General features: G+C 43.9%; 1 protein-coding gene across 2 annotated transcripts in view; it reads left to right on the top strand.

Moving 5' to 3' along the window:
* The window catches only part of LOC110490780 (staphylococcal nuclease domain-containing protein 1), a 374611-nt gene that overhangs the window by 46066 nt on the left and 308922 nt on the right, over positions 1-19623 (top strand). For both annotated transcript variants that reach the window (XM_036944950.2, XM_090200893.1), the window contains exon 12: positions 13886-13992. In XM_036944950.2, the coding sequence (XP_036800845.1) occupies positions 13886-13992 (107 nt within the window). The remainder of the gene's footprint in view (positions 1-13885; positions 13993-19623) is intronic.

Below are 19623 nucleotides of genomic sequence, written 5' to 3'. Positions count from 1 at the left end.
GAAACCAAGATATAACTTTTTGGTAAAAACTCAACTCGTCATGTTTGAAGGACAAAGAATGCTGAGTTGCATCCAAAGAACACCATACCTACTGTGAAGCATGGGGGTGGAAACATCATGCTTTGGGGCTGTTTTTCTGCAAAGGGACCAGGACGACTGATCCGTGTAAAGGAAAGAATGAATGGGGCCATGTATCGTGAGATTGAGTGAAAACCTCCTTCCATCAGCAAGGGCATTGAAGATAAAATGTGTCTGGGTCTTTCAGCATGACAATGATCCCAAACACACCGCCCGGGCATCGAAGGAGTGGCTTCGTAAGAAGCATTTCAAGGTCCTGGAGTGGCCTAGCCAGTCTCCAGATCTCAACCCCATAGAAAATCTTTGGAGGGAGTTGAAAGTCCGTGTTACCCGGTATCAGCCCCAAAACATCACTGCTCTAGAGGAGATCTGCATGGCGGAATGGGCCAAAATACCAGCAACAGTGTGTGAACCTTGTGAAGACTTACAGAAAACGTTTGACCTCTGTCATTGCCAACAAAGGGTATATAACAAAGTGTTGAGAAACTTTTGTTATTGACCAAATACTTATTTTCCACCATCATTTGCAAATAAATTCATTAAAAAGCGTACAATGTGATTTTCTGGATTCTGGATTCTGTCATAATTGAAGTGTACCTATGATGAAAATTACAGGCCTCATCTTTTTAAGTGGGAGAACTTGCACAATTGGTGGCTGACGGAATACTTTTTTTGCCCCACTGTACACACTCCTTTAATATCTCACCTGCTATTTTAACTTGTTTGTTTCATGTCAAGTGACATGGGCGTTGTCCCTCCACTCCTACCTCATACACTGACTGACCATTTGATTTGAATCAGGAGATTCAATCTAGTCGCTCCCTCTGGGCGGAAATCATGTGTGGCTCCAGCCCTGTGGCTCTGACGATTTAAACGGGTATTTTTGTTTGTTTGTGTCAGTAGTGATTTGTTGGGCCCAAACATGCTGGTAGTTTACATGGTCTTCACAGCAGGGACCGAAGTACTACACTTAAGAGTGACTGCAGAACACGCAGGCACACACAATCCTCTGGGCTTTTCACAACACCGAGCAAGGGGCCATGAGAGTTCAGTATTCAATTAGAGTTTGGAAACTCGTCACGCCCCTTATATTCATCTGAATCATCAACGTTAATGATTTTTTTAATGAGGAGATATTCTATATTCTCCCTCGAAGCTAGTGTAGAGTGAAGCGACAGTAATGATTGCGGCGTGATTTGCGAAGACTGAATCAAGTCAGAAGTTCTTAGTCTGTCAACGTGCAAAAACACAGTTAAATGACTAAACCATTCAGTACGGGGATCTTGGTTCGGTCCGCACTGTCAACCCAAAATACATTTAACACTGTGCTTATTGGCTGTGCCTACACTACGTTGTGTGCCTCTTGAGTAAATCTGAGCATCATTTTGTTTTCAGGCTATTCCGTCAGACAACTAGAGCCTATGCACACATTGTAATCAAAATTAGAATCTTAATTGGTGTATTTCAAGCTGTCCTTTTTGTGAGGCGCAGCCGGGAACTAGTTCTGTACGATGGCGAGGGTTGGGGTCGATAGACGAGGAGGATTCTCCATTGGTTAATCTCCAGTTTGGGGACATTTTGGCTTCCCACAAGAGTAAAACGCCGATGGACAGAGATTGTCTCCACTGCTCAACGAGAATAGCATATGCAGCTGCCAACACCTCAAACATGAAACATGTTGACACATTTACTTCGACATTACCTCAGTATTCCTACCACTGGAGACAAAAAACCCAACAACTTCGTCTCCCCTCTGAATTGAAGCAGCCCTTCACAACTGATTCTGACCAGGCAAAATAAATTACAAGAACGATAGATCAAATAACATTTTATTTGTCACATGCGCCGAATACAACAGGTGTATGTATACCTTACCGTGAAACTCTTACTTACAAGGCTTTAACCTGTTGAGTGTAGGGGGCAGTATTTTGATGTTTGGATGAAAAACATACCCACATGAAACTGCCTATTTGTCAGGCCCAGAATCATGAATATGCATATAATTGTCAGATTATGATAGAAAACACTCTAAAGTTTCCAAAACTGTCAAAATATTGTCTTAACAGAACTGATATTGCAGGCGAAAACCTGAGGAAAATCCAACCCGGAAGTGCTGTTTTTCCTGAAAGCTCTCTGTTCCATTGCCTGCCTTCACTCCATTTAAAGGGATATCAACCAGATTCCTTGTCCTATGGCTTCCACCTGTTGTGAACAGTCTTTAGACATAGTTTCAGGCTTTTATTTTGAAAAATGAGCGAGAAAGATCACAGCGTGCCATTGGATGGCTGGGTGCCAGCAGCGTTTTGCATGCGCAACAGAGTGGAGCAGACGTTTTTTCTCTCTCTCCTATTGAAGAAGCTATCGTCCGGTTGAAATATTATCGATTATATATTGTAAAAACATCCTGAGGATTGAATATAAAAAACGTTTGACATGTTTCTACGGAATTTACGGATACTATTTGGAATTTTCGTCTGCCCGGTCGTGACCTCTCGAGCCTGTGGATTTCTGAATATAACGCGCCAGTCAAAATGGAGGTATTTTGGATATAGAAATAATCTTTATGGAACAAAGGGAACATTTATTGTGTAACTGGGAGTCTCGTGAGTGCAAACATCCGAAGATCATCAAAGGTAAGCAATTAATTTGTATTGCTTTTCTGACTTTTGTGACCAATCTACTTGGCTGCTAGCTGTTTAATGTTTTGTCTGCTGAGAGAGATGTCCTTACATAAACGCTTGGTATGCTTTCGCCAAAAAGCTTTTTTGAAATCTGACACACCAGGTGGATTAACAACAAACTAAGCTGTGTTTTGCTATATTGCACTTGTGATTTCATGAAAATTAAATATTTTTAGTAATTTAATTTGAATTTAGCGCTCTGCAATTCAGCGGATGTTGACGAATATGATCCCGCTAACGGGGTGGGTGCATCAAGAAGTTAACCTCTCTAGGATATGTGGGACGGTAGCGTCCCACCTCGCCAACAGCCAGTGAAAGTGCAGGGCGCCAAATTCAAAACAACAAAAATCTCATAATTAAAATTCCTCAAGCATACAAGTATTTTACACCATTTTAAAGAGAAAATTCTCGTTAATCCAGTCACAGTGTCTGATTTCAAAAATGCTTTACAGCGAAAGCACCACACGAATATGTTAGGTCACGACCAACTCACAGAAAAACACAGCAATTTTTCCAGCCAAAGAGAGGAGTCACAAAAAGCACAAATAGAGATAAAATTAATCACCAACCTTTGATCTTCATCAGATGACACTCATAGGACTTCATGTTACACAATACATGTATGTTTTGTTCGATAAAGTGCATATTTCTATCAAATCTCATTTTACATTGGCGCATTACGTTCAGTAGTCCTAAAACATGCGGTGATTGTGCAGAAAGCCACATCTATTTACAGATATACTCAATATAAATGTTGATGAAAATACAAGTGTTATACATGGAATTAGAGATATACTTCTCTTTAATGCAACCGCTGTGACAGATTTGTAAAAAAAAGTTACGGAAAAAGGGAACCATGCAATACTCGGAGTACAGCGTTCAGACAACAAAGCAGCCAAAAAGATATCCGCCATATTGGGTAGTCAACATTAGTCATAAATAGCATTATAAATATTCACTTACCTTTGATCTTCATCAGAATACACTCCCAGGAATCGCAGTTCCACAATAAATGTTTGTTTTGTTCGATAATGTCCATTTATGTCCAAATAGCTTCTTTTGTTAGGGCTTTTGGTAAACAAATCCAAAAGCGCGTTCAGGTCCAGCCGAACGTCAGATGAAAAGTTGAATAAGTTCCGTTACAACCCATAGAAACTTGTCAAACTAAGTATGGAATCAATCTTTAGAATGTTTTTATCATAAATCTTCAATAATGTTCCAACCGGAGAATTCCCATGTCTGTTGAAAAACATTAGAACGAGAGCTGACTCTCTCGTGACTGCACCTCAGAACCTGTGGCACTCTGCCAGACACCTGACTCATTCCTCTCTCATTCGGTCCCACTTCACAGCAGAAGCCTGAAACAACGTTCTAAAGACTGTTGACATCTAGTGGAAGCCTTAGGAAGTGCAACATAACCAATATCCCACTATCTCCAATAGGGGCTGAGTTAAACTACAAGCCTCAGATTTCCCACGTCCTGGTTGGATTTTTCTCAGGTTTTTGCCTGCCATATAAGTTCTGTTATACTCACAGACATCATTCAAACAGTTTTAGAAACTTCAGTGTTTTCTATCCAGTACTACTAATAATATGCATATATTAGCATCTGGGACAGGGTAGCAGGCAGTTTACTCTGAGAACCTTATTCATCCAAGCTACTCAATACCGACCCCCTGTCACCAAGAAGTTAACCAACGATGCAGTTCAGGAAATATAGTTAATTAACTAAAGTGAAAATAAAATAAAAATAATAATTTAAAAGTAACACAAATGACATAACGAGACTATATATAGGGGGAACCGGTATCGAGTCAATATGCAGGGGTACAGGTTTGTCAAGGTAATTTGTATAGTGACTATGTATAGATAATAAACAACCAGTAGCAGCAGTGTAAAAACAAAGGGGGGTTGGGGGTGTCAGTCAATGTAAATAGTCCGGGTTGCTTGGGGTAGAATCTGTTGAGGAGCTGTTTTGTCATAGACTTGGCACTCTGGTAGCAGTGAGAACTTGGGTGACCGGAGTCTTTGACAATTTTTTGGGCCTTCCTCTGACACTGTCTAGTAGATAGGTCCTGGATGGTAGGAAGCTCGTCCCAGTAATGTACTGAGCCGTACACATTACGCCCTCTGTAGTGCCTTAAAGCTGAGCTGTAGTCAACAGCATTCTGAAGTATGTTTATAGCCGTGGATATGCGTCCATTCTCGGTGGTTGAGAAGAATTTTGGGTTTCAGCACCTCCTGAAAGTGCTCTCAACTTTGCTAACTTCGCGTTCTCGCAACCATTTCAGCAAACGGGTAGTACCTGCTCTATATAAGCAAGCTGAACCTGACGTTTGTCAGTGAATTGGCCAGTGGACCCTGTGTTGCTCTTACTACAGATGGATGTACCTCCATGGCTACAGAGAGCTACTTAACAGTGACATCACATTAACACCGGAGTGGGAAATGAGAAGTACCTTCTTTTACGTCCTCCAGTGCTTCTGCTGGCATCCACTATAAACGTCCAGCACATTGACAGTCCAGGAGAAGCACTCTAGTGCTGCTGTGGTTTACGGAGAGAAGTTGTACTCCTGGGTCTGTTAGAAAACAACTCAAACATTCCTGTGCCTGGAGTGAGAGCTTGATTGGTGGTGGTCTGTGTGTGAGGGAGAGAGTTTGTGTGCACAATAGATTTTGTGGTTGTGTGCGCAGCTGTTTATGGTCTGTTTAATGAGTGAGTGCGTGTTCAGGGTATTTTGCAGGTTTTCCGCTCCAGCTCCTCGGTTTATAGTTCATTGAAGATGTAGTCAGCCCAGAAGATCCAGCCATGGCGGTATGATTTGTTTCTGCAATAACCACACTATTAATCACCCCGCCCTTGTGGTTTAGATTAGGCCTTGATTGAAACGTGTAGATGCACAGAGGCATCAGAATTAGTAGACGTATCTACAATTATGAATGCATCTGACTCTAAAATCATCGCACGTCGACTAGATCTATATCTCAAATGGATTATATCATCTGGGAAGGTGCATGAGACTCCAACCAGACCTGGATTGAAACACTATTTTGAAAGCTTTCAAATACTTTCAGCGATTGCTTTAGCCTTGCGTGGAGTGCCAGTTTGGCGGGGGGTTGGAACTTTTGCGACTATTCAGTTGTTTCCATTGCAACAGGCATGCTCAATCAAGCCCAGCTAATGTCAAATGATTTTAAAATGGTATTTCAATCCAGGATCGTCTTATTTATCCTCTCATTCTTCTTTGCCCCTCATCCTTGATTCGATTCCTCCACCTCTCCCATTCAGTCATTTATAAAAGCTGAGAGTACTTACTGTGTTCATCCATTGCAGTATATTCCTTAAGAAGGCTAGGTCCTCCCCCGTTTGTTCCTATTCTTTTGAAGTGATGACAGCTTCACTTCACTGTTCGCTGTAGCCCAATCCATACAGCATGAGACTAAAACATTCCCCCGTTCTTTTGATTAGATTTGGATTCACAATTTAAGATTGCAAAAGGAAAATAGTACAATACCATCAAGTCCGAACTGAAAAATTTTGAAATGGAGTGTTTTCTATTGGTACAGTGGGGAGAACAAGTATTTGATACACTGCCGATTTTGCAGGTTTTCCTACTATTTTTATCATGGGTACACATCAACTGTGAGAGACGGAATCTAAAACAAAAATCCAGAAAATCACATTGTATGATTTTTAAGTAATTAATTAGCATTTTATTGCATGACATAAGTATTTGATCACCTACCAACCATTAAGAATTCTGGCTCTCGCAGACCTGTTAGTTTTTCTTTAAGAAGCCCTCCTGTGCTCCACTCATTTACCTGTATTAACTGCACCTGTTTTAACTTGTTACCTGTATAAAAGACACATGTCCACACACTCAATCAAACAGACTCCAACCTCTCCACAATGGCCAAGACCAGAGAGCTGTGTAAGGACATCGGGGATAAAATTGTAGACCTGCACAAGGTTGGGATGGGATACAGGACAATAGGCAAGCAGCTTGGTGAGAAGGCAACAAATGTTGGCGCAATTATTAGAAAATGGAAGAAGTTCAAGATGACGGTCAATCACTCTCGGTCTGGGGCTCCATGCAAGATCTCACCTCGTGGGGCATCAATGATCATGAGGAAGGTGAGGGATCAGCCCAGAACTACACGGCAGAACCTGGTCAATGACCTGAAGAGAGCTGGGACCACAGTCTCAAAGAAAACCATTAGTAACACACTACGCCGTCATGGATTAAAATCCTGCAGTGCACACAAGGTCCCCCTGCTCGAGCCAGCGCATGTCCAGGCCCGTCTGAAGTTTGCCAATGACCATCTGGATGATCCAGAGGAGGAATGGGAGAAGGTCATGTGGTCTGATGAGACAAAAATAGAGCTTTTTGGTCTCGCCGTGTTTGGAGGAAGAAGGATGAGTACAACCCCAAGAACACCATCCCAACAGTGAAGCATAGAGGTGGAAACATCATTCTTTGGGGATGCTTTTCTGCAAAGGGGACAGGATGACTGCACCGTATTGAGGGGAGGATGGATGGGGCCATGTATCGCGAGATCTTGGCCGCCAACCTCCTTCCCTCAGTAAGAGCATTGAAGATGGGTCGTGGCTGGGTCTTCCAGCATGACAATGACCCTAAACACACATCCAGGGCAACTAAGGAGTGGCGCCGTAAGAAGCATCTCAAGGTCCTGGAGTGGCCTAGCCAGTCTCCAGACCTGAACCCAATAGAAAATCTTTGGAGGGAGCTGAAAGTCCGTATTGCCCAGCGACAGCCCCGAAACCTGAAGGATCTGGAGAATGTCTGTATGGAGGAGTGGGCCAAAATCCCTGCTGCAGTGTGTGCAAACCTGGACAAGAACTACAGGAAACGTATGATCTCTATAATTGCAAACACAGGTTTCTGTCCCAAATATTAAGTTTTGCTTTTCTGATGTATCAAATACTTATGTCATGCAATAAAATGCAAATAAATTACTTAAAAATTATACAATGTGATTTCTAGATTTTTGTTTTAGATTCTGTCTCTCACAGTTGAAGTGTCTCTATGATAAAAATTACAGACCTCTACATGCTTTGTAAGTAGGAAAACCTGCAAAATCGGCAGTGTTTCAAATACTTGTTCTCCCCACTGTATATTGAGGCTCCCCAACTCAAACGGGCAACAATTATTAAGTATTTGAAACCCTGGCTGATCACTAGTTTCCTCCTGTTCTTTAAAAGCCTGTGTTTTTGCTAAGACACGGCTTGGCTGAGAATGGACATGTTTTTTCGTGCGATTCCTAGATAAATGTTGATACCCAAACTATTTTTACCTTGAAGGTAGGTTCACTGCCCTCGGCCGCCATGGCAACCAGAGTTAGAAAGCACAACAAGGAAGAATCTGAGATGATTTGCCGCATCAAGTGTTGTATTGATGTAAGGGTACAGTGGTGTGAGACGAGGGTGAATGTACCAATACGTACATGGAAGGAAAAGGGCTGTAATGCTGATCTTTGACTGCATATAGGCCTAATGTGCTTCTATTTTGATCCCATTTTGACTGCAGAAAAGGGAAATGTCAGGGAACCCAGTTCACTAAGTAAGTGTGGAAGCTAAACCATCCAACGAGCAGATTTGACAGTCCTACCAATGCTTTTGAGTCCTGCTATGCAGAAGGACCAGTGTTTTGACTACAGCAACAATTAGAGAGGGAGTTCTCTGATCATGTCCAGTGGCTGTTTTTGTCTCTCCTGCTTCGTTGGCCACCACAGACACCATCATTTTACCTCAGCAAACACAAAGGAGGACAGAAGAGATTTGACAGTACCGTAGGTGGCAGGTAGCCTAGCGGTTAAGAGCGTTAGGGCCAATAACCCAAAGATTGCTGATTCGAATCCCAGAGCCGACTAGGTGCCCTTGAGCAAGGCACTTAACCCCAATTGCTCCTGTAGGTGGCTCTGGATAAGATGGTCTTCTAAATGACTAATGTTTAAATGTAGTACTAAAGCCTTTGAGCCTGGTTTAATTTGAGAACCTGCACTGGGTTCTTTTAGCGCTCTTAGCTCTGCTCGGCACGACCGGCACCATCACTTTACTTCATCAGCGGGGTAATTGGGACTTGACACGGTGGTACTCTGCGGTATTTTCAGACACGTCTGGTGCTCGGGAGGGCACGGTACGCCGAAAGCCCCAGCTCGGAGCCGCCCGCGCTCTGCCCTCGCCTCTCACAGCACAGCAGACTACATTAGTTTAACAAGTTATTTTCGCTCCCTCGAAATCCGGTGGGACGTTGTGCAAGGAGTGCTGCCATCCCCAAATTGGGTTCACCCGCTGGGTATCCCTCATCAGAAGGTGCCCCTCTTCAGTCCCGAGTGGTCCGAAAGAGGGTTTTACATGACAGGTCAAAGGTTGTATCAAACAGTCCACCAATGGTGGTTGTTGGGAATTGAACCAACTTTTCCCCACAGAACACTATTGTCATCGACCTAAGCATAAAAGGCGTACAACGCTGAAATACAATAAGATCAATCAATCAATCATTCAAAGTGTCTGTTTAGTAAGTTGGCAGACAGCCAGAGGAAGCCTCAAAGTGCTCCACTTTAAGAGATGTATAAAATAATAATGTCCCATTGTCTCCATCTCTATCAAGATGGCTGAGATACTTTTCATCTGTTATGAAGCGTGTCCAATACTCATATTCAAAGGGTTTCTGTTATCAGAAGCTGGGTCCGTATCAAATGGATGTCAGAGCATCAGTTAAGAGCTGTTAATGTGTGACTGAGGTAGTTGGTTATTTTTTGACTTGCACAAGTGGAGGAAAATACCAAACTACCCTCTTAATGATTCTGGGCTACAATAAAACCTCTTTCAATACATTTTAATAACCAAGTTGCAGGGATTAGTCATATAAACAACATTGTTTTTCTCCATTTAAGAATATAAAGTTCAACAGAGAATTTAACCAGACCAGGCTTCTCAATTCCAACGTTCTCTTGATGTGTGAGGATAACATTTGTTTTGAATCCCAGTTATCGTTTTTTTTTAATTCAAATGTGTCCAAGTGTTATTTGACCTCTTAACACCCACACACACGGCTCTGAAAGGAAATCAAGAGAGTGGATGGATACAGTCAGTCAGTGTACAATCTCAGGCCATAGACTTCAGGTTGCTAATCACAAGATTAGTGCTGATATAGGATCAGCTTCATATCATATATAATCCGTATCATTTGATTGGTTCTGAATTTTAAAATACTTATCCTCTATCAGCGCCTCTACTATCAGCCGCTGTGAATATGGGCCCTGAAATGCTGTACACAAGCCTCAGATGGTTAGACTGGACCGGAGTCCATGTCAGGTCGCTTCTCTTCCTTCTATCCCTCAACACACTGACAGAGACGCCAGAAAGCCTGAGAAGTTTGTTCGTGTCGGGTAATGAAGGTAAATGTGCAGAGAAGTGCTTTCTGCTCTCTCTATTTCCGTCTCTCTCTCTCTCGACTCTCACCGTGTTGAAATAGCTGTTTCGCTCGGTGACATAATCCAAAGCTAGATTTGGTTAACTTTATAAGTAGTGCTGTTCCTCTTTTCTATGCGCCGGGTCTCAGCCTCAGCAGAAAAAGTCCAATGGAAACGTTGCATTAATCCACTTATCAGGGGAGAGCACATTCGGATAATCCTGGCCTGCTCAAAGTGGCTCCTGTTCTGCTGCGTGAGTGTAGTACAGTGAATAGCACTTTTAAAAATATATTTTTAATAACGTGTGTGGGAATGTAAAGTGAGACACCGTGGCGTTTGTGTTGCCAGTTTGACTATAGTGGGAGCAGTCCTTGTGTGTAGCGGTATGCACACGTGTTTGTGTTTCTCTTTATACATGCCTGCTCAGTTCACAGGAGTCACTAGGTCCCCAGGTCCAGATCCCAGATGGGACTTTGTGTGGAGTTTGCAGTTCACCCCACTTCCCTAAATGATAGCCAGCTGCTTTTACTGTGTTAACAACACCAGGGCATCTGAGCACATCAACACTGCTATGAAGTCATGTCTCTCTCCACCCGGGGCTTTAAGACGCTGGAATTACAGCTGTGTGTTTGAGCAGAGCCGAGGCTCAGTTTTTAATCCATAAAATATATATTAGACTTTCCCCGCTGCACCTAGCGCCAGACTATTAAACTCAACCACTCACACTGTGGTTGGTGTGGGGAACTCTGCAGCAAAACAGCCCTGTGTCTGACCAAGCATGCTTTTTACTTATTGGACACCTACACTCTATCTACCTACACTCTATCTACGCAGACGCCCGCACACACACACGCACAGTTTACAATTGGCTCATTCATCCCCCTCCTCCCCCCTGTAACTATTCCCCAGGTCGTTGCTGTAAATGAGAACGTGTTCTCAGTCAATTTACCTGGTAAAATAACGAATAAATAAAAACCAGTTAAGCGAATCTCCGAGCCTCTGATCCCAGTCGGAACAAACACATTTCTTCCCCAACTCCTCCTCATCAGATATCCCCCTCCAGTCCTCTCCTCTAGGGGTCTCTTCTAAATGACTTCTCTATCTCGAGATCTGCACACTGGTCTGTGGAGAATCTGCTGGATCCTCTAATCTACCATCGCTTTGTCAAACCTTTTAATCTATCATCACTTTACTTAATGGGGTCAGACTCTCTCCCTCTCTGTCGTGCTCTGCTGAAAATCTGCTCTATTCTTTTTTCCGTCTCCTTCCTCCTTCTGCTTTTTTCCTCATTTTTTCCTCTAATCGTCCTCTTTCTGTCCATCTCTGCTCCTCTCCTCTCTCCATCTCTGCTCCTCTCCTCTCTTTCTCTCCATCTCTGCTCCTCTCCTCTCTTTCTCTCCATCTCTGCTCCTCTCCTCTCTTTCTCTCCATCTCTGCTCCTCTCTTCTTTCTCTCCATCTCTGCTCCTCTCTTCTTTCTCTCCATCTCTGCTCCTCTCCTCTTTCTCTCCATCTCTGCTCCTCTCCTCTCTTTCTCTCCATCTCTGCTCCTCTCCTCTCTTTCTCTCCATCTCTGCTCCTCTCCTCTCTTTCTCTCCATCTCTCCTCCCTCTCTCACACTCTTCCTCCTTCCCTCATCTGAAGTCATTATCCCTGCCCAACGATGCAGAGCCATTACAGAAGATGTGTAGATTCGGGAGGAGACGCGACACAAAGCACAAATGAACCAAAACCATCTTTTATGGGGGGAATAAATGCCTTATTTGTTGAGGCACAAAAAAGCTTACAGCCGTGTTCCGCTGTGGGAAAATGAGGAGCCTCGGTAGGAAGTCTGCGCTAAATGAAATTTCCATTATGCCGATCAGATTGGGTTGTTATGCTTATTTTCTGTTATGAAGTGTGTGTGTGTGTGTGTTTGCTAGCGGGAATTTTACTAAGAGCATCTTATACCAATGTTATTGACAGTAATATGTTGTGTAGTCCAGGCAGTTTTCTATATTAAGTGGAAGTTGAGCCTTGTGTTTTGGTTTGTTATAGGGGAACTTTCCACTCATTCTGTTAGGTCTACTTTAACATGGAAATAGATGCAATGGCCTCTGAAGACTTCTAGTAACAGTCACACACAATAACATTTAGGGTAGTAAATGCTTCAGCCATTTTGTAGAATGAAATATATTTTGTCATATACACTGGATAGAGGCAGTGAAATGTGTTGTATTACAGGGTCAGCCGTAGTAGTACGGTGCCCTGGAGCAAATTAGGTTTAAGTGCCACATCGACAGATTTTTCACCTTGTCTGCTCAGGTATTCGAACCAGCAACCTTTTGGTTACTGGCCAAACTCTCTAACCGCTAGGCTACCAATGATAAACCCTACGATTGTGCCCTATTGTTTTACACAGCGCTACATCGCTCCACATAGTCCTCAAATGTAGTACGACACCTTTTAGTCCCCTTTTACGGTTACACTGTAGCCCCAAACCCTCTCGTCGCTAGGCCGTTCTAGCTTCTTCCTCTACCACTCTCTCACATCCCCATTTTACCACCCACCCTTGCCAGACGCCAACTTAGCAGAGAGCATGCTGGGACATCCATTTCCTATAATCCTGTCTACACTCCATCACCGTGTCCTTGTCCAGTGAGGCCCTCAGATTAATGACAACGCCCCCCTCGTCTCCTCTCCCACCTCTATGTGACCCCACCATCTGGGACAGTTGGGACCCTCGCACCTCTCTCTGACGGAATAGCTCTTTGTTTGCTCAACTGTATGATGGAGTAAAAATGCAGGCCTGGAGATTCCCAGATTGTAGATTCCCTGTTGCTCCCATCCTGGGCTTAGGGAATGTCATTGCCGGTCCCCACCTATCCTATTCATCCCTGCTTCCCTGCTTCTGTTTGCTCTGTCGGCCAGGAAGGGAGGAATGGGGGAAATGGTTGTTCCCCATCTAAACACTGTTTTTCCTCCACCCGCTGTGTGCTGCTGGGCCTGTCCGTGTTGGATAGCAATCTGCCACCTCTTGGTTGCGTGGGCGCGTGAGTGTGAGTGTGTTTGTGAGCGTGGAGTTATAAACAGCCCCAGTGCTCCTCTGGGGAGATCTACAGTCCAGCCTGACATGATTCACACTGACTGGGGGTGACCTTGTAAACTAGCCCGTACACACACACACACACACACACACACGTCTGTCTATTGCATTTTCATGACCAGTATTTCTAATTATTTGAAAAACTTTGACTAGTCGATGCCTTGATTTTATTACGACTTGATGTTCCCAACATTTTGCTCACCATATGTCTGCTTCAGAGGGACAAGAGAGTCATGAGAAAAACGAGTTTTGATCAGTCATGTAAATAAGTGCTGCAAACACATTGGCTTCCTACTTAAAAAGATGGAGAACACGCTATGAAGGAAAATACTAGCGTTTTGTAACTTTATCGATTCCCCCCATCACTAATGTTACGTTGACACAAATTGACTCCAAATCTCCCCACGTGTGCAGTCATACGCTGTCTTCAACCCTATATTACATGACGGTGACCGTGAGGACTTGAGGTCTCTAGTCCACTAAAGACACGGGGGCTCTTTTAAATCAACCTTCAGAGTTGTTTGACGTCATTCACCGGGAGAGTTGTCTGACATAATTTCCTGTGACATGGCATTGACATCATTTCCTGTGACATGGCGTTTCAGGTGAACGTCACGGTGGACTACATCAGAGCTGCCACCAGCTCCTCAGAGACCAGCACCATCCCCGCCTTTGCAGAACGCACCTGTGCCACGGTCACCATCGGCGGCATGTGAGTACACCTATCTGGACACCAACTTGTCCCCCTGCACCGTCGACCTCTGCTGACCCCTAACATGTCTGTGTCACCCCGTCTGTCACCTTGCTTGTAGGCAGGATGAGTAGTCCAGACGAGCATTTGTCAATCCTGGCTCCGGAAACGCCTATAGTGCAGAGCTTTGTTCTAGTCCAGTAGTAACACTGCAGAGTCGGCTCAAACTTACTGTATTTCACCCGTTGGAAAGTTGAATTGGGTGTTAGTACTGGACTGGAAGAAACATGCACAATATGCTATGATTGAAGGGGACTGATCTAGGCTGTATATATCTATATTCCTTAGAATCAGTTGAAGTGAATATCTGTCTGTAGGCCACTGATGTAATGGACAAGGACAAGACAGTTCAACGAGAAATAAAAGCTCTACAAAGGCCCAATAGAACAGGTTAAATGTACACAGTACATGCCTACTGCATTAAAGAGCAACCAACGTGGGCAAGCCACACAGTTCATTCACACCCCTTCAGGTCAACATGTCGCCCGGCTACGCCCTCTGAGGTTGTTTTCACTCATACAAATGGAAGAAAGACCTTGTTAAGACATGTTCTGGAGCTACGGAGTCCCTCTCCTTTCATCTGCTAGCCCCCCTTATCACACGGCACCGCTAGTTAGCAGCAACGCCCGGCCAGCGTAGGTCACCCAATTACCAGGCAGACGTACTGCGGTGCATTGTGGGTAACAGGTGGCCGGGCCGCCCTCAGGCTCTGAGGTGCTGTGTGTGTGTGTGTGCGTGCGTGCGTGCGTCTTATGGCGCACCATATTTCTCTCCACGTGGTGAGCCAGACCCCTCTACCCGTTTAGCACAAGGCGAGGGAGAGAGGCACAGCAGGGGGGCTAGCTGGAGATAGCGAGTGCCAGCAGGCTAGCAGCCTACGTCCTAGATACCACGACCATTGAGATGGTTAGTGTTGGAGTGGGGACTGGTGGAGAGGGGTGTGGAAAAGGCCTGTTTGACCGTACCCTGCTTTTAGGCTAATTTAAGGTTGTATTAAAGGTTGTCTGATTTCCCAAGGACACGTCAACCTCATTTCCTCATACTTTATAAATGCATACAGTCAGGCAGGCTAGGTCATTCAGTAAATAAGAGTTTGTTCTTTAAACTGACTTGCCTTTATAAATGCATACAGTCAGGCAGGCTAGGTCATTCAGTAAATAAGAGTTTGTTCTTTAAACTGACTTGCCTTTATAAATGAAGGTAAAATAAATACAATCTTTGGAACAAGCACTAATCTGACAACCTGGATGGGTCAAAGTGAAAGATCCACCATGTTGTTTTCACCCATCCCAGTCGTGTGAGATCTATGAAATGAATGCTTTTCCAACTTTTTTTAAAGTGTCTAATTTGAAGGCAATTTGCAACACTTAGTCCAACATTTTTGCAGTGTTAGCTGATCTGCCTCCACATTTCCATTCAGAAGATGTGAAAGTCATTAAAGCCACTGTCATGATGTGATGCTCAATTTGTCTCAATTCATAAAAGACCGAGAAATGAAACAAAGTGAGGACGGGGGAAATTACTTTTTCTGTTTTTTCTCTTTTCTTTTTGACTCCACATCTCAATTGAAGGCAGTTTACTAGACTCCTAGGCCTGCCTGCCTCTCTCGCTCTCTCTCTCGGCCTCATCTCTCTCGCTCTCTCTCTCGGCCTCATCTCTCTCGCTCTCTCTCTCGGCCTCATCTCTCTCGCTCTCTCTCTCGGCCTCATCTCTCTCGCGCTCCCCCTCCAATTAATCTGAACAGAAAATCTAATAAAAACATTTCACCACAACGAGGAGCCACCAAACTTACTCAATCACGGTCTTAGCATGCCGACAGGCTAACAAAACATTTTGGAAAGACTAGCCTGCACCGAGTGCACTCACTCCCATCCACTTTAGCTGTTACATGGGCGCCTAAGGGCTCTGAGCTAACTGCAGAGCCCTTCCATCAAACTCTCACCTGTTATCTTTCTACTTCTATCTCTCACCTTCCCCCTCTTTCTGTGGTTGTGAAATAACAATGCTGCCTCTGCTTGCTGTGGTTCGAAGGTCTCTCTCACCTCGCCATGTTGCAGGGACCTTTACTTGCTAGTCAGTTAGTCAGTCATTGTCTTTCACATTTTCTTTAAGCTTTCTTCTGTTGTTCTTCAGTGTTTCTGGGCTTGTGTTTCTTCAGTGTTTCTTCAGTGTTTCTGGGCTTGTGTTTCTTCAGTGTTTCTGGGCTTGTGTTTCTTCAGTGTTTCTGGGCTTGTGTTTCTTCAGTGTTTCTGGGCTTGTGTTTCTTCAGTGTTTCTGGGCTTGTGTTTCTTCAGTGTTTCTGGGCTTGTGTTTCTTCAGTGTTTCTGAGCTTGTGTTTCTTCAGTGTTTCTGGGCTTGTGTTTCTTCAGTGTTTCTGGGCTTGTGTTTCTTCAGTGTTTCTGGGCTTGTGTTTCTTCAGTGTTTCTGGGCTTGTGTTTCTTCAGTGTTTCTGGGCTTGTGTTTCTTCAGTGTTTCTGGGCTTGTGTTTCTGGGCTTGTGTTTCTTCAGTGTTTCTGGGCTTGTGTTTCTGGGCTTGTGTTTCTTCAGTGTTTCTGGGCTTGTGTTTCTTCAGTGTTTCTGGGCTTGTGTTTCTGGGCTTGTGTTTCTTCAGTGTTTCTGGGCTTGTGTTTCTGGGCTTGTGTTTCTGGGCTTGTGTTTCTTCAGTGTTTCTGGGCTTGTGTTTCTTCAGTGTTTCTTCAGTGTTTCTGGGCTTGTGTTTCTTCAGTGTTTCTGAGCTTGTGTTTCTTCAGTGTTTCTGGGCTTGTGTTTCTGGGCTTGTGTTTCTTCAGTGTTTCTGGGCTTGTGTTTCTTCAGTGTTTCTGGGCTTGTGTTTCTGGGCTTGTGTTTCTTCAGTGTTTCTGGGCTTGTGTTTCTTCAGTGTTTCTTCAGTGTTTCTGGGCTTGTGTTTCTGGGCTTGTGTTTCTGGGCTTGTGTTTCTGGGCTTGTGTTTCTTCAGTGTTTCTGAGCTTGTGTTTCTGAGCTTGTGTTTCTGAGCTTGTGTTTCTTCAGTGTTTCTGAGCTTGTGTTTCTTCAGTGTTTCTGAGCTTGTGTTTCTTCAGTGTTTCTGGGCTTGTGTTTCTTCAGTGTTTCTTCAGTGTTTCTGGGCTTGTGTTTCTTCAGTGTTTCTGGGCTTGTGTTTCTTCAGTGTTTCTGAGCTTGTGTTTCTTCAGTGTTTCTGGGCTTGTGTTTCTGGGCTTGTGTTTCTTCAGTGTTTCTGGGCTTGTGTTTCTTCAGTGTTTCTGGGCTTGTGTTTCTGGGCTTGTGTTTCTTCAGTGTTTCTGGGCTTGTGTTTCTTCAGTGTTTCTGGGCTTGTGTTTCTGGGCTTGTGTTTCTGGGCTTGTGTTTCTGGGCTTGTGTTTCTTCAGTGTTTCTGAGCTTGTGTTTCTGAGCTTGTGTTTCTGAGCTTGTGTTTCTGAGCTTGTGTTTCTTCAGTGTTTCTGAGCTTGTGTTTCTTCACTGTTTCTGAGCTTGTGTTTCTTCACTGTTTCTGAGCTTGTGTTTCTTCACTGTTTCTGAGCTTGTGTTTCTTCACTGTTTCTGAGCTTGTGTTTCTTCAGTGTTTCTGAGCTTGTGTTTCTTCAGTGTTTCTGGGCTTGTGTTTCTTCAGTGTTTCTGGGCTTGTGTTTCTTCAGTGTTTCTGGGCTTGTGTTTCTGGGCTTGTGTTTCTTCAGTGTTTCTGGGCTTGTGTTTCTGGGCTTGTGTTTCTTCAGTGTTTCTGGGCTTGTGTTTCTGAGCTTGTGTTTCTTCAGTGTTTCTGAGCTTGTGTTTCTTCAGTGTTTCTGGGCTTGTGTTTCTTCAGTGTTTCTGAGCTTGTGTTTCTTCAGTGTTTCTGGGCTTGTGTTTCTTCAGTGTTTCTGGGCTTGTGTTTCTTCAGTGTTTCTTCAGTGTTTCTGGGCTTGTGTTTCTTCAGTGTTTCTGGGCTTGTGTTTCTTCAGTGTTTCTGGGCTTGTGTTTCTTCAGTGTTTCTTCAGTGTTTCTGGGCTTGTGTTTCGTCAGTGTTTCTTCAGTGTTTCTGAGCTTGTGTTTCTTCAGTGTTTCTTCAGTGTTTCTGAGCTTGTGTTTCTTCAGTGTTTCTGGGCTTGTGTTTCTTCAGTGTTTCTTCAGTGTTTCTGGGCTTGTGTTTCTTCAGTGTTTCTGAGCTTGTGTTTCTTCAGTGTTTCTTCAGTGTTTCTGAGCTTGTGTTTCTTCAGTGTTTCTGAGCTTGTGTTTCTTCAGTGTTTCTGGGCTTGTGTTTCTTCAGTGTTTCTGGGCTTGTGTTTCTTCAGTGTTTCTGGGCTTGTGTTTCTTCAGTGTTTCTGGGCTTGTGTTTCTTCAGTGTTTCTGGGCTTGTGTTTCTTCAGTGTTTCTGGGCTTGTGTTTCTTCAGTGTTTCTGGGCTTGTGTTTCTTCAGTGTTTCTGAGCTTGTGTTTCAGTGTTTCTGAGCTTGTGTTTCTTCAGTGTTTCTGGGCTTGTGTTTCTTCAGTGTTTCTGAGCTTGTGTTTCTGGGCTTGTGTTTCTGGGCTTGTGTTTCTGGGCTTGTGTTTCTTCAGTGTTTCTGAGCTTGTGTTTCTTCAGTGTTTCTGGGCTTGTGTTTCTGGGCTTGTGTTTCTTCAGTGTTTCTGAGCTTGTGTTTCTTCAGTGTTTCTGGGCTTGTTTTTCTGGGCTTGTGTTTCTTCAGTGTTTCTGAGCTTGTGTTTCTTCAGTGTTTCTGAGCTTGTGTTTCTGAGCTTGTGTTTCTGAGCTAGTGTTTCTGAGCTTGTGTTTCTTCAGTGTTTTTGAGCTTGTGTTTCTTCACTGTTTCTGAGCTTGTGTTTCTTCACTGTTTCTGAGCTTGTGTTTCTTCAGTGTTTCCGAGCTTGTGTTTCTTCAGTGTTTCTGAGCTTGTGTTTCTTCAGTGTTTCTGGGCTTGTGTTTCTTCAGTGTTTCTGGGCTTGTGTTTCTTCAGTGTTTCTGGGCTTGTGTTTCTTCAGTGTTTCTTCAGTGTTTCTGGGCTTGTGTTTCTTCAGTGTTTCTGGGCTTGTGTTTCTGAGCTTGTGTTTCTTCACTGTTTCTGAGCTTGTGTTTCTTCAGTGTTTCTGAGCTTGTGTTTCTTCAGTGTTTCTGGGCTTGTGTTTCTTCAGTGTTTCTGAGCTTGTGTTTCTTCAGTGTTTCTGGGCTTGTGTTTCTTCAGTGTTTCTGGGCTTGTGTTTCTTCAGTGTTTCTTCAGTGTTTCTGGGCTTGTGTTTCTGGGCTTGTGTTTCTGGGCTTGTGTTTCTGGGCTTGTGTTTCTTCAGTGTTTCTGAGCTTGTGTTTCTGAGCTTGTGTTTCTTCAGTGTTTCTGAGCTTGTGTTTCTTCAGTGTTTCTGAGCTTGTGTTTCTTCAGTGTTTCTGGGCTTGTGTTTCTTCAGTGTTTCTTCAGTGTTTCTGGGCTTGTGTTTCTTCAGTGTTTCTGGGCTTGTGTTTCTTCAGTGTTTCTGAGCTTGTGTTTCTTCAGTGTTTCTGGGCTTGTGTTTCTGGGCTTGTGTTTCTTCAGTGTTTCTGGGCTTGTGTTTCTTCAGTGTTTCTGGGCTTGTGTTTCTGGGCTTGTGTTTCTTCAGTGTTTCTGGGCTTGTGTTTCTGGGCTTGTGTTTCTGG

This window comes from Oncorhynchus mykiss, chromosome 15 (genome assembly GCF_057628025.1).
Source record: "Oncorhynchus mykiss isolate SJ-2025 chromosome 15, ASM5762802v1, whole genome shotgun sequence".
Lineage (NCBI taxonomy): Eukaryota > Metazoa > Chordata > Actinopteri > Salmoniformes > Salmonidae > Oncorhynchus > Oncorhynchus mykiss.
The sequence above is the reverse complement of the archived record's forward strand: the minus strand, read 5'-3'. Positions and strand labels throughout refer to the sequence as shown.